This window comes from Mus caroli, unplaced genomic scaffold (genome assembly GCF_978045245.1).
Source record: "Mus caroli unplaced genomic scaffold, Mus_caroli_1 scaffold_2, whole genome shotgun sequence".
Classification (NCBI taxonomy): domain Eukaryota; kingdom Metazoa; phylum Chordata; class Mammalia; order Rodentia; family Muridae; genus Mus; species Mus caroli.
The window spans coordinates 166426151-166441763 of NW_028227257.1; the positions used below are offsets into that span (position 1 = coordinate 166426151).

General features: G+C 39.1%; 1 protein-coding gene across 3 annotated transcripts in view; it reads right to left on the reverse strand.

Annotated features, from left to right (window-relative positions):
- Positions 1-328: 328 nt before the first annotated feature.
- Slc39a12 (solute carrier family 39 member 12) overlaps positions 329-15613 on the reverse strand; it is a 119662-nt gene continuing 104377 nt past the window's right edge. For 2 of the 3 annotated variants that reach the window (XM_021156381.2, XM_029469888.2), the window contains exon 13: positions 329-885. In XM_021156381.2, the coding sequence (XP_021012040.1) occupies positions 757-885 (129 nt within the window). In that variant the 3' untranslated portion in view covers positions 329-756. The remainder of the gene's footprint in view (positions 886-15613) is intronic. The other variant, XM_029469894.2, reaches the window with a different exon arrangement.

Below are 15613 nucleotides of genomic sequence, written 5' to 3' on the forward strand. Positions count from 1 at the left end.
ATGATTCATCAGTGAAATTACACACACACACACACACACACACACACACACACACACACCACCTGTTCTATAATCTGTGAAAGCTGAGTTGTTGGTTTTCTGCCTGACTCTTTGTTGCCTTATTGATTTTGGGAACGTTGCCTTTTGTTTACAATTCTTCTTGCCTACCACAGATATGTGCTGAGTTTGACAGGAGGACAGGTGGGATATTCTGCTGGATCTTTTGGACCTCCCCAAGTGGATTATTTACATAAACTGCTGAACCAAGGCTTGGTTCTTCCAGCTTACCATGTTGTACTAGCTTGTAAGAGAGGATTTGTTCAGAACGGTAATTGAAACTAGCCTTTATTACATTTCTACAATTATATTTTCTTATGCTTTACTAATCACATAGAAAACAATATATTATTAACAATTTAAAAAACAACAACAAAAATGTCTGCTTCAAATATAAGGAATAAACATTCTTTTGTAGGGAAATAATATTTTTGCAGCTGACTAGAATTAAGAATTTTCTAACACTAAACATTATTGTGGCCAATCACAGTGTCAGAAACAAAAATAAAGATTTTAATCCAAGCCAGACTCACTTATATATATTTCTAAAAATTTACAATACAAAATTAATAAGTTAAGATAAATGACAAATTCTTTGCCTTGAATATAAATACCAAATTTAGTGATTGGCATAGAGAACATGGAAATATGAGATATGAGCAGATAATTACATTTTGGAAGCCATTAGAGATTCTTAACTTATATTTTAATATTCTGTTCATATACAGCTAAGAGCAAAAGAGAAAACCAGCCAAGGACCAATCCGACATTCTGCAGGAGAAACGTCATCCAGGGTCGTTGTGTCTGAACATGAGTCATTTCAGGAAGCTAAAAAAAGAACAAGAAACCAGAATAAGATCCAGATATATTCAACTGCCGAGAAAAGCTTTGTGGGAAAGCACAAGCGATTCTGTTATTCAGAACTTAATACCCTTCAATGTTCCCCAAATAGTTACCCAATGTTTAGTACCTATTCTTGACATGAGTTTGAAATGTAAGCTAACTGGAGCCACTTGCTGGTAGTGGGAAGGACACTCTCATTGGCATATGTCTGAAAGCAATGCAGCTTTCAACAGAAGCCAGCTCTCCCTTTATTTCCAGAATATGCTTAAATGTGAAATAGATAAGACATGAAAAGTAGAGTTTCCAATTGTTCCATTAGGCTTATGAAATGGCTAAATATATGAGCTTTTGCAAAACACTAATGTTTATTTGCTGTCTAAGAGAAAACCAAGGTCCCCATGAAACTTAGAACAATGAAGAAATCATTTCCTAGGACTATATTTTATTCTCAAACAAACAAGTGGACATAACTTCATGTCTACCAAATGTCATAGCACCATTTGGAAAGAAAGGTTCATCTGGGCTTCTATGAGAAGAACCCAAAGTTGTTGGACTATGTATTAGTTCAAATGCCTCATCCTCACAAGACCATAGAGAATGTCATGGCAGGACTGTTTTCCTTTGGAGTGTGTAAAGACTCAAGTCAGTTTGGCCTGGAGATCTAACTTAATGTTGGTATCATTGAGAGCCTATTGTGTGGTCAGCTGTGTCCTTGGTTATACTAGATGTCATGGGCATATGCTCCCTTGTGATGACAATCAGACATAGATAATGACTTTTTCTAGTGTCTTAGTAATATGTTTATATCTAGGTTATATTAAAGTTTATGTGTGTAGTAGGCAGTATTTATTCTTCGGAGCTTAGGTTTGGTGCTATATTTAAAGAATTAACAATATGAACTGAACTTACCCAATATATTTGAATGTCAACAATTTTAAGCAATTTTTGATGGTTAATTTTAATGATATCCAACAAAATTATATTGCAATCCTATCTCTCATGGTCACTTAATGGATCATATTTTGAATAAACTTATTTCCAAGTACTGAGTTAAGATTTCCTCTCTTCTTTATAGTTTGCAAACAAGATAATTATCATTTTCTTGAATGTGGCTGAATTAATAGTGTGCTCCAGCTATAGTGACACATTCCTGCCATCTCAGTACCTGGGAGATGGAGCAAGAAGAGTCAGAAATCATCTTCAACTATATGAAAAGTTTGAGGCCAACATAGGATACATAAGACTCTGTCTCAAAAACTAAAAGTCACCAAAAATGTAAACAATTGTACTGTTCTTACCAACCTATGCATACAGACCTGCTGCTTTACTTAGTGTCTAACAAATGAGAGAGGAACACACCTGTTTGTAAGAGCCACAGAACCTCCACCAGTGAGAAAATCATCGATGCTCTATTCTGTGCAGACGGCACCATGCTTGAGAAAACACCACAACTATTTTATGCAGCACAAATAGTGACAACATTCACATTAAATATACTTTTAGAACACTTAAGCTACAAAATCTGATGTACATTCTATTTGCTTTTCATATAACCCCATTTACACATTCTTCCTTATGTTTCCTCTGACTCCCTTAAGCTCTGTTTCCTCATAATTCTGCAAGAGATAAAAAGCTTATTTCATAGCTTCAGTTATGTGGAAGCAATGTCTCTGGAAAGATAATAGCTCATTCAGAGCTATACAGATGTGATACTAGATCCAGGACCAGAGACAAACCAGCTCATTCAGGGGCAGAAAGCCTAACTGAAATTCATCATTACCTGTTATTAAAATACCTTCCTATGTCATTAGAAAAAATGGAAAAATAACAATGTTAAAAGGTGTTCATTATATAGAAAACTTTCATTCTATATAAAGAAAATGATAAAAATACAGAACAAAGCACAAGTACGGCAGCATCTTTGCCATAAAGACAGCATAGCAGTAATATTCTATGTTTCCAAGACATATAATGTAAATTTAAAATCTACAGAGACAGACTGCCTTATGCTTCAAAAGTGAATAAGCAATGAAAATTCACATTTCAAAAGGTTTTATGGAATTTGCAACCCCATATGGAAGTTTTAATTTTAATATAGGGGACCTGTCTGAATGTCCCTGACCACTGCTAAAATGATTTGGTAACACAATGCAGGGAATTTGCTTTTGAGATAACACTTGCCTCTTACAGCAAGGTAGATATAGGAGTCACAGTGTTTCTTGGACACACATCAAAATTCCAGGAATACTTTGGAGCATCTTTTTAAGAGGGACAAATATAAAATGCCAAGGATCAGGACATATGTAATTATCACTTCTCAGTTCTCAGAATCCACTCATAATCTACCCCATTTCAGTCAACAACTTTTCAAAGTAATAATGGGAATTTAATCTCAGGGGCATAAATTTCTCCCTGTTTTGAAAATTCTTAACAAGAATTGAAACTTACACTTGTCACCCCAGGCTTTCGTTAATAAAAGTCTCCTTCCAGTACAGGGTAATAAAATTGTAGTATTGACCATTTTGATCATGCTTTGATATATAATACAAAATAAGGGATGACTGGTTGGCACCAGCCCCAAGCCACCTTGGGCACAAACTCAGCAGATGGTCCCAAGATGCCCAGAGGACTCTTCATGCCTCAGACGCCATAGCACACCCAGAATCTTGGGATCACTGGTGAGTGGAATGCAACATCTGTTCCAAAACAACCCAAAGGAGCTTGGGCCAGCATGGAAACAGGAAACCTGCCTGACCAGCGACTGGCGTTCCTTCTGGTCTGCACCAGCCCCGCGCCACCTTGGGTGCAAACTCGGTGGACAGTCCCACAGTCCCCAAAGGACTCTCCACACCACAGGCGCCCTAGCACACCCAGGATCTTAGGATCACTGAGAGGGCTCCAGAGAGGGCTTTAATTCTGGGACTCAGCTGAGAGAGCCATCTTGAATCCCAGGTCTCTCAAAGACCAGTTAGCACAGGAGAGAGCAGGTGTGCCACAGAAGCAACAGAGCTTCTTGGACAGGGTCCCTTCGTGCCTTCACCTTCAGCCAAGAGGTGGATCTGAGATCCAGACCTCTGTGGATCTTCCCTGCAAGAGGAGAGATTGCCTGCAGAGAGTGCTCTGACCATTAAAACTCAGGAGAGAGTTGGATTCCCAGGAGTGCTGACAGAGACTAACAGAATCACAGGAGGAACAAGCTCCAGCCAGAGACAGCTAGAACATCTAACACCAGAGATTATCAGATGTAAAAAGGAAAACTTAAGAATCTTACTAAGAGAAACCAAGAACATTGGGCATCATCAGAACCCAAGATGCCACCACAATGAGTCCTGGATAACCCAACAAGCCTGAAAAGCAAGATTTGGATTTAAAATCATATCTCATGATGTTGGTAGAGGAGTTTAAGAAGGGCATTAGTAACTCACTTAAAGAAATACAGGAGAACACTGATAAACAGGTAGAAGACCTTAAACAGGAAACACAAAAATTCTTTAAAGAATTACAGGAAAACACAACCAAACAGGTGATGGAATTGAACAAAACCATACAAGATCTAAAAATGGAAGTAGATACAATAAAGAAAACCCAAAGGGAGACAACTCTGGAGATAGAAATCCTAAGAAAGAAATCAGAAACCATAGATGTGAACATCAGCAACAGAATACAAGAGATGGAGGAGAGAATCTTGGGTACAGAAAACTCCACTGAAAATATGGACACAACAATCAAAGAAAATGCAAAATACAAAAGAATCCTAACTCAAAACATCTAGGAAATCCACGACACAATGAGAAGACCAAACCTAAGGATAATAGGTATAGATGCGAATGAAGATTTTCAACTTAAAGGGTCAGTGAATATCTTCAACAAAATTATAGAAGACTTCCCTAACTTAAAGAAAGAGATGCCCATGAACATAAAAGAAGCCTATAGGACTCCAAATAGACTGGACCAGAAAAGAAATTCCTCCCGACACATAATAACCAGAACAAAAAATGCACTAAACAAAGCAAGAATATTAAAAGCAGTAAGGGAAAAATGTCAAGTAACATATAAAGGCAGACCTATAAGAATTAAACCAGACTTCTCTACAGAGACTATGAAAGTCAGAAGATGTCATACAGACCTTAAGAGAACACAAATACCAGCCCAAGCTACTATATCAAGCAAAACTCTCAATTACCATAGATGGAGAAAGCAAAGTATCCCATGACAAAACCAAATTCACACAATATCTTACACGAATCCAGCCCTTCAAAGGATAATAAAGGGAAAACACTAACACAAAGAGGGAAATGACACCCTAGAAAAAGCAAGAAAACTGGGCAGTGGGGGCGCACGCCTTTAATCCTAGCACTTGGGAAGCAGAGGCAGGTGGATTTCTGAGTTCAAGGTCAACCTGGTCTACAAAGTGAGTTCCAGGACAGCCAAGGCTATACAGAGAAACCATGTCTCAAAAAACCAAACCAACCAAACAAAAAACAAACAAACAACAACAACAAAATAAACCAAGAAAGTAATCCTTCAACAAACCTAAAAGAAGATAGCCACAGGAACAGAATCCCAACTCTAACAACAAAAATAACAGGAAGCAAAAATTACTTTTCCTTAGTGTCTCTTAATATCAATGGACTCAATTCCCCAATAAAAAGACATGGAGTAATAGACTGGCCACATAAACAGGACCCAATATTTTGCTGTATATAGGAAACCCACCTCGGGGACAAAGAGAGACACTACCTCAGAGTGAAAGGCTGGAAAACAATTTTCCAAGCAAATAGTCTGAAGAAACTGGTATGAGTAGCCATTCTAATATTGATCAAAATTGATTTCCAACCAAAGTTATCAAAAAAGACAAGGAAGGGGCACTTCAAACTCATCAAAGCTAAAATCTTCCAAGATGAACTCTCAATTCTGAATATCTATGCTCCAAATGCCAGGACATCCACATTCATTAAGGAAACTCTAGTAAAGCTCAAAACACACATTACATCTCATAGAATAATAGTGGGAGAGTCCAACACCCCACTTTCATCAATGGACAGATCCTGGAAACAGAAACTAAACAGAGACACATTGAAACTATCAGAAGTTATGAAACAAATGGATTTAACAGATATCTGCAGAACAATTTATCATAAAACAAAAGGATATACCTTCTTCTCAGCACCTCATGGTACCCTCTCCAAAATTGACCATATACTTGGTCACAAAACAGGCTAATCAGATACAAAAATATGGAAATTATCCCATGTATACTATCAGATTACCACAGACTAAGGCTGATCTTCCATAACAACATAAATAATAGAAAGTCAACATTCACGTGGAAGCTGAACAACACTCTACTCAATGATACCTTGGTCAAGGAAGAAATACAGAAAGAGATTAAAGACTTTTTAAAGTTTAATGAAAATGAAACCACAACATATCCAAACTTATGGGATTAAATGAAAGCATTCCTAAGAGGAAAACTCATAGCTCTGAGTTCCTCCAAAAAGAAACTAGAGAGAGCATACACTAGCAGCTTGACAGAACAACAACAACAAAAAAGCTCTAGAATAAAATAAAAGCAAATTCACTCAAGAGGAGTAGACATCAGGAAATAATCAAACTTAGGGTTGAAATCAACCAAGTGTGAACAAAAAGAACTATACAAAGAATCAACCAAACCAGGAGCTGGTTCTTTGAGAAAATCAACACGATAGATAAACCCTTAGCCAGACTAACAAGAGGGCACAGTGAAAGTATCTTATTTAACAAAATCAGAAATGAAAAGGGAGTCATAAAAACAGAACCTGCAGAAATCCAAAACATCATCAGGTCCTACTACAAAGGCTATACTCAACAAATCTGAAAAATCTGCATGAAATGGACAATTTTCTAGATAGATACCAGGTACCAAAGTTAAATCAGGATCAGATTAAGGATATAAACAGTCCCATTTCTTCTAAAGAATTAGAAGTGGTCACTAATAGTCTCCCAACAACAACAACAACAAAAAAGCACAAGACCAGATGGGTTTAGTGCAGAGTTCTATCAGACCTTCAAAGAAGATCTAATTCCTATTCTCCTCAAACTAATCCACAAAATAGAAACAGAAGATACTCTACCCAATTCATTCTATGAAGCCCCAGTTACTCCTATACCCAAACCACACAATGACCTAATAAAAAAAAAGAACTTCTGACCAATTTCCCTTATGAATATCGATGCAAAAAATACTCAATAAAATTCTTGCAAACCGAATCCAAGAAAACATCAAAAGGATCATCCATCATGATCAAGTTGGCTTCATCCCAAAGATGCAGATGTTTACTATACAGAAATTCATCAACGTAATCCACTATATAAACAAACTCAAAGACAAAACCATATGATCATCTCATTAGATGCTGAGAAAGCATTTGACAAAATCCAACACCTATTCATAGTAAGTCTTTGAAAGATCAGGAATTCAAGGCCCATACCTAAACATAATAAACACAATATACAGCAAACCAGGAGCCAACATCAAACTAAATGGAGAGAAACTTTAAGCAATCCAAATAAAATCAGGGACTAGGCAAGGCTACCCACTTTCTCCCTACCTATTCAATATAGTACTTGAAATCTTAGCCAGAGCAATTAGACAACAAAAGGAGATCAAGAGGATACAAATTATAAAGGAAGAAGTCAAAATATCACTATTTGCAGATGATATGATAGTATATATAAGTTATCCTAAAAATTCTACCAGAGAAATCCAAAACCTGATAAACAGCTTCAGTGCAGTATCTGGATATAAAATTAACTCAAAGAAGTCAGTGGCCTTTCTCGACACAAATGATAAACAGGCTGAGCAAGACATTAGGGAAACAAAGCCGGGTGTTTTGGCACATGCCTTTAATCCCAGCACTCAGGAGGCAAAGGCAGGCAGATTTCTGAGTTCGAGGCCAGCCTAGTCTACAAAGTGAGTTCCAGGACAGCCAGGGCTATACAGAGAAACCCTGTCTCAAAAAACCAAAGAGAGAGAGAGAGAGAGAGAGAGAGAGAGAGAGAGAGAGAGAGAGAGAGAGAGAGAGAGGAAATTACAGAAACAACACCATTCACAATACTCATAAATAATATAAAATACCTTGGTGTGACTCTCACTAAGGAAGTGAAAGATCTGTAAGATAAGAACTTCAATTCTGAAGAAAGAAATCGAAGAAGATCTCAGAAGATTGAAAGATATCCCATGCTCGTGGATTGACAGGATTAATATACTAAAAATGGCTATCTTGCTGAAAGCAATGTACAGAATCAATGCAACACCCATCAAAATTCCAACTCAATTCTTCACAGAGTAGAAAGTGTAATTTGCAAATTCATCTGAAATAACACAAAACCTAGGATAGCAAAAACTATTCTCAACAATCAGAGAACCTCTGGTACAATCAACGTGCCTGATCTCAAGCTGTACTACAGAGCAATTGTGATTAAACACACACACACACACACACACACACACACACAAAACTGCATGGTATCAGTACAGCGAAAGATACTATAGTCCCCATGAGAAAACTCTTAGGCCTGATAAACACAGTAAAGTAACAAGCTACAAAATCTGCATACAAAAATTAGTAGCTTTTCCTAAAGATCAATAATAAACTCATGAGATAGAGATTAGAGGGAGATTCCTATTGACCATAACTTTAAATCTAAACCTTAAATAAGTCCAAGTAAGGAGATAAAGGACATCACAATATACTAGAATGCTCCTAAGTGAACACCTCCAAGGATTATCAGAATGAATATAGACAATATTATGAAAACTGGTCTGCCAATTAAATCCAATCTCTGTAAAATTTCCAATAACTTTTTTATAGAACTTGCAGAAAACCTAAACTTCACATGAATGCACAGGGCACTCATGGTCAGTGTGAAGCAGAAGGAGCGGTGTGAAGGTTATACAATACTTAATTACAAATTATACCACAGACCTATAGTAACAGAAAAGCATGGTACTGGGACAAAATATGAAAAATGAAAGAAAATGGAGGTGCCAGAAATAAACTCACATAATTTTCAACAAAGATTCCAAAACCACACATTGGAACAAAGATGACTTCTTCAACAAATGGTGCCTGAAAATTTTCATCTGCCTGGGGAAGAATGAAACTAGGTTCTTATCTACCACTGTGTAAAAAGAACCTATTCAAAATGGATTAAAGACCTGGATGTAATTGTGAAGAGAAAATATGTCAGAATACAAGTGTCAATAAAGACGTGTTGAAAGGGCTCCAATAACTCGGGAGGTAAGGCAACAATGGGCAAGTGGAGCTGTGTGAAATTACAAGCTTCTGTACAGCAGAAAAGCTAGCTGTGGAGAAAGAGCCAACAGAATGGGAAGAAATCTTTGCCAACCATAAATGCTGATAGGGGATTAGTCACCAAATCTACAAAGAACTCAGTGGGTGTCAGACTTGCTGAATAAGCATGAACATCTGGATTTGAGTTTCCAGCACTTATATTAAAACCAAGGCAAGCATGGTTGCACACATACAAACTTAATGCTATGTGGGCCTGCCAGCCCAGCTCTAGGTTCAGTGAAAGATTCTGTCTCCAGGAAATAAGGTACAGAGTGATAGAGCAGGACATGCAGTGTCCTCCTCTAGACTCCAGTTATGTGCACATAAATTCACAGGCACAAATATGCAAATGTGCACACATCTCTCACACACATACACACACAAGCATATACACAAACACACACAAAGAGAACTCAAAATTAAACACAAAAGATCCAAATTATTGAATACATAAATATATAAATGAACCAAGCAGAGAGTATGTATGTATGTATATGTGAAATGTGTATATGCACACACACATATATGTATATATATGTGTGTATATATATATATACATATGTATATGAAATGTTATGTAAAACAGATATTTGACAACCTTAGCTATCATATAAATACAAATTGGAACTATAGCACATGAATTTATTGAGTGATTTTGGAGACTGAGTCTATTTCATGTTAATTAGAATGACTAACTTGAAGGAAAACAGTCAGGGGTTGGGAAATGACTCAGTGGAAAACATTTGTCATGCAAGTGTAAGGATCAGTTCAGATCCCTGAACCTCCATAAACCTGGGATAGCCATATCTGCCACCTATAATCTCAACACTGAAGAAGCAAAGACAGGGGATTCCCACAGCAAAACAATCAGTTGGACCATCTACAATTGGTACACTCTGGGTTCAGATAGAAACTCTACCTATGGAAACTAGAATATGGGGGAAGTCATCAAACATCAATTTCATGTCTCCACATGCATGCATATCTATATACATATACACATGAATCACTGTACACTAATATACATGCAAGAAAAGAAAAACCCTGTAATAATTCTGGTAAGGGTACATGGAAAGGAACTGTTACATACTACTGTGGGAATGCAACCTAACTCTGCTCCTGTAAAAATCAGTGGTGACAGCAAGTGTTTTTACCCTCTCAGTTATTGTGCTGACCCCTGGTTTTGTATCTGTTGTATTCCTAAATGAGAATTGCTATGATGCAATTACACCACTCCAGTACACAACTCAAAGGGAATCTCAGCCAGCATGGCACCAAGATGGGTGCACACTCACGATTGTTACAGCACTATCCACAATTGCCAAGACATGGATGCTTCCCTGGGTTTCCCTTTCACCGATGTTATCAGACACCTGGCCATGAGTGTAAGAAGAGCAGAATCAGGGGAAGAGCAGAGTTCAGACAGCCTCAGAGTGAATAACAGGGAACAAAATCTCTTGCTTCTGGCAGGGGTAAAAAAATTGTTTCTGTTAAATAAGCCAGGTTTTCTGCTCTTTCTAATGAGGCCTGTCTACAGGGAGTAATTAAGCAGAGCCTGACTTGATTGGTTTTAATAGATCCTTAGTAACCTACACCTGGCAGATGGGGCCTGACCAACTCTAGCTGCCCCTAGCCATTCCTCTCTCTGTGGGCAAAGAAGGAGGCAAGACAAGCACAACTGAAACATCACAAACACAGAGTAGGTTCACAAGACTATGTGGGGAACCTCACAACCTATCTAAGGATGGGGATACAAACCTGTTATCCTAGCACTGAACAGTCTGGAGCAAAAGGACCATAAATTCAAAGGAAGTCTGAACCAAAGATTTTCAGGTAACAAGACCACAATTCAAACAATATATCAGAAACAAAACAAGAGTGGGCATAATTACTAATAGGGTAAGGACACTTGCTGTCAATCTGGTGACTGGAGTTAGATTCCCCAGGACCCACATGTGGCAGGCAAAAAATGACTCCCCAAAGTTGTCCTCTGACCTTGATGTGCACATTGAGGTATGTGCCCACAAAATTAACAATATTAATAATAATAACAAAAACAACACACTAACCTGAACATAGAACTCCTTCTTACTTTGCTTCTACATTACTAAGGCCAATTTAGCTCAATTCCTTTTATTCAATATATTAGGCCAAATTCTGAACAAAAGCAGGGTTAGCTCATAATAAATCAAGAGATAGTTGAAGGAGATAGCAGGCATGTTGGAATTACAAGACCAGAAACATTTTAATATTTCAATTAAAAAGTTAAAGAAGTAAATGGGAAAGGGAAACAGTGGATAAGTAGAGAGACGGAAATTTAATGATGAAATCACAAAATATATACTGGAAATAAAATACTGTAACAGAAAAGGATGTGATTGGTGAGCTCAATAAGAGATCAAGCATGGCCATAGAAAGAAGGTCTGTGTTTGAGGCAAACGCACAAGAAACTTCAACAAGAGCAGAGAGCAGGGAGACCAAGAAGATACCGGATATCTGAGAATTTTGAGAAAACTACAAAAAATATAATGAATTATGATTAGAATACTGCAGTATATCTGATCACACTGTGAACCCTGAGATTACATTCTGGAAAAAAACTATTTCTAGTTGTGGTGTGGCTCGGCCCTAGCACACACTTTAATCCAAGAGTGTTCTGTTTATTGTAAATAAGATTAAATAAAGCCAACTGTAGGCAAAGAGGCGGAGCAAGCAACCAGTTGACAAGGAGTGAACATAGAAGAAAAACCAGAGAGTGGAAGAAAGAGTCAGGAGAATGGATAGAGAGAGATGTACAGGAAGTAGAAAGGAGGAGCATTCAGTTTGAAGAGGGTCTTTAAGAGAGAAGAAGGAGACCCTGCTCTTTCCTTCTGGGACATCAGTTGAAACAGAATGTCATCTGGGTGCTCTGTTCTGCCTCTCTGAGCTAATAGGCTTTCACCCCAGTATCTGGTTCCTGAGTCTTCATTTAGTGAAACTGAATGATTGAGATTTTGTTTAAAAAAAAAAAAAGCAAAACAACAACAACATGGGGAGAAGAGAAAGAATTCTATGTATTAAAGAGTTGTTATCAAGAATTTTCCCAAATAGATGTCAAGAGACTAAATATACTGCTTTGTAATCTCTGAATTTCCTGGATATTCTGTATCTTGATCAAGCATTTTAAAACTTAAGTCTTACCAGAAACCAGAATAAACTGCCTTACCTTTAAATAAATGAAAATAATAACTATATGGCATGTCTGTAGAGACTATGGAAGCAAGAAGTTGGAGTGGAATACTCAACTAGTAAAAGAAAAATACATATACCAGCAGAAGTCTACATATTGTATAAAAGTATCATTTAAAACTGAAGGCGCAGTCTGGTGACATGGCTCACAGTAAAGGGCTTGCTGCACCAGCATGAGAGACTGAGGTCAGATTCACAGCCCCCACATTTTAGAAGAAAGCCAGGTGGTTCTGATCCACTGCTAGGGAGTGAGACAGCCAATCTATCAAAAAACATGAACCCTAGGTTCAGTGAGAGCACCGTAGAGAAAGACACTCAATAACAACCTCTGGCCTCCAGATCTGCATACCCAGGCAAGTACAGCAGTACACACACACACACACACACACACACACACAAACACTTGCATACACAGAGAAAGACAGAGGACATAAATGGTCTTGCAGAAAATAAAGTCAAGGAAAATATTTAAGTATTCTGTTCTTTACTAACAAATAGCACAAAGAAACTTACCTTATGATAAAAGATAAAAATTTCTTAATAAAGGGAAAAGTGTATGGGTCAGCAACGTAAGTGTACACATCGGTATATAATTAAAGAATGAGTGAGTGAAATCAAATAGCTTTTATTCTTATTATTGCATTATTACCACAACAGCAGAGAGCTTTTAGAAAGGAGACTTGAGATTGTTGTAAATTTATATTGCAACTTGAAGACAAACACTAACAAAGGATCATCAGGGCTGGAGGAACGGCTCAGAGGTTAAGAGCACTGGTTACTCTTCTAGAGAACCTGGTTTTATTCCCAGCACCCACATGGCAGCTCACAACTGGCAGTCAGATGATCCCCTGGGTTTAGGTCTCTTCTAGCCTCCATGAGCACCAGACAGACATACAGTGAATAGGCATACATGTAGACAAAACACCCACACACATAAAAACTTTTAAAATGCCATCAAAGAATTAAAAAAATAAAAAGGATGCTAAACATCCTGCAAAGAAGAAAAAGTAGACTCAATATAAAATGCTATTTTATGAACCATAAAGAGGCAGTAAATAAGTACAAGAGTACAGAACAAATAAGAGTAACATGGTAGAAATATGGTAGATGCTAATACAAATATGTCTGTAATCATCACAACAGCCGTGGTCTGAAGACATCCATTGAAGAGCATTATCAGAGTGGGTCAAGAAGCAAGACTCAATGATACAAGCCTACAAGACGCATGCTTTTAATATGCAGGTGTTTCGGGGTTACAAGGGAGGGTATGAGAAAGATTCACCAGGCAAATACTACTAAAGGAGTCAGAGTATCTGTACTAACTCTAGACAGAGCAAACTGCAAAACTAGGAAAGTTATCAGGAGTAAAAAGAGCATTCCATATGATAATATATAGTACTCCCGGAAGACATAAAATCTTTAGTTAGGAAATACACCTAAAACACAACACTGTGGGACAGTGTGAGCGGTGCACAGTCTGGTACCCAGTCGAGCACAGGCCTTGAACCCCAGTGACCCTAAGGGATGGCAGGTGTTCAGCCAGGCCTCCTGGGCTACTGGCTCCTGTTGCAGCTACAGTCTCCCCCCCCCCCAACCCCCCTGCAGAGAGATGTGTGGCCATCAGTCACAAAAGCAATGCCCCAAGCTCCTGGTATTCTCTCTGAACTCTACCCCCACAGTTACCTGGCAATAGCCAGGTAGGCGGGGCCCACTATAAAAGGGGCTGTTTGCCCTCTCCTCTCTCTCTCTCTTACTCTCTTACCCAGTTGTTCTTACTCTTTTACTCTCATCCCTTACCCTCCTGCTCCCTCTCCCTTCCCTCCCTCTCTCTATATGGCCATGGCCAGATTCAACTTCTCTACTCTTCTACCTCTCTGCCTTTCTACAATAAACGCCTTTTATTTATGGACTGACTCTTCTCATCAGGACCGCCATGCTGGAACAATGGAGCAGGTCTTACCCTAACAAGCTAACCTCCCACCGGGAGGCCTCCCTGCACTCCCAGCCATGGCCACCAGCCAACTGAAGCCAAGCAGCCCAAACAAGCCCATGACTCTCATCCCCATGGGACCTAGTCAGAGTTCTCTCCTACTATTTTCCCCTCGGCCCCTGGACAGAGTCCACCTGTGGGCCCCTGATCTGTTCTCAGTTCTTCTGTGACATCCAGCGGCATCTGCAGTGTCCAAGACTGAGAACCTGACATCCGTGACCCCATGTGGCACAGGGACCTCAGAACCAGCTCTTCCACGGCACCCAGCAGTGTCTGTGGTGCCTGAGAGTCTGAGCCCGACTCTGGCAGGTCCATGGGGACCTCAGACTGCACCTTCCCCACCTCCGGAGCGGGGTCCTTCAGCTTCTCACAGCCCAATGCCTGCCCAGTGGTGTTGTGGGGGTGTTCACAGTAAAAACTTCCTGCGTCCCATCTTGCCCAAGCAGATGCGGGACCCCATTTCTGGCCCACACAACACTGGGATATATGAGGCAAACTATTAGAATTAACAAGAGAAATACATTAACATATGTTGCTCTGTGTATGTGTGTGTGTGTGTGTGCGCGCGCGCGCGTGCGCGCGCGCGCGCGCGCGCGTGCGCGCGCAGGGCCACTGCATACCTCCATGTGGAGATCAGAGCACAACTTACAGGAGTTCGTTCTCTTCATGTGGGTCCTGAGGTGTGAACTCAGGTTTTCAGGCTCGAAGGCAGGCACTTTACCCACTGAATAATCCCACCTTCCCTGTTCCAATGTACTATTTTAACTAAAGACTTTAACTTCTCTCTGTGATAAAGACACTGGATTCAGCTTTTATGTGGATTCCAGGGATTCTAATTCAGACCCTCATGTTTTTAGAGCAAGAGTTATCCTCTAAACACCTGACATCTTTATCTTCTAAGACAGAATCTTCTAGGAATCTGAAGCTCATTGACTCTGCCAGGCTTGATGGCCAATGACTTTCAGGGTTTGCCTGTCTGTATTCTCCTCTCAAACCCTACCCCATGCTGGGATTAGACATCTGTGTACCATGTCTAGCCTTTTTTTTTTTTTTTTAAATCTGGTGATTGAATCTCAGGTCTTTATGCTTTCCAGGAAGATACTTTATCAACTGGGCCATCTTCTCAAAACCTGTTTTTGGTTTTGTGAGATAGCTTCTC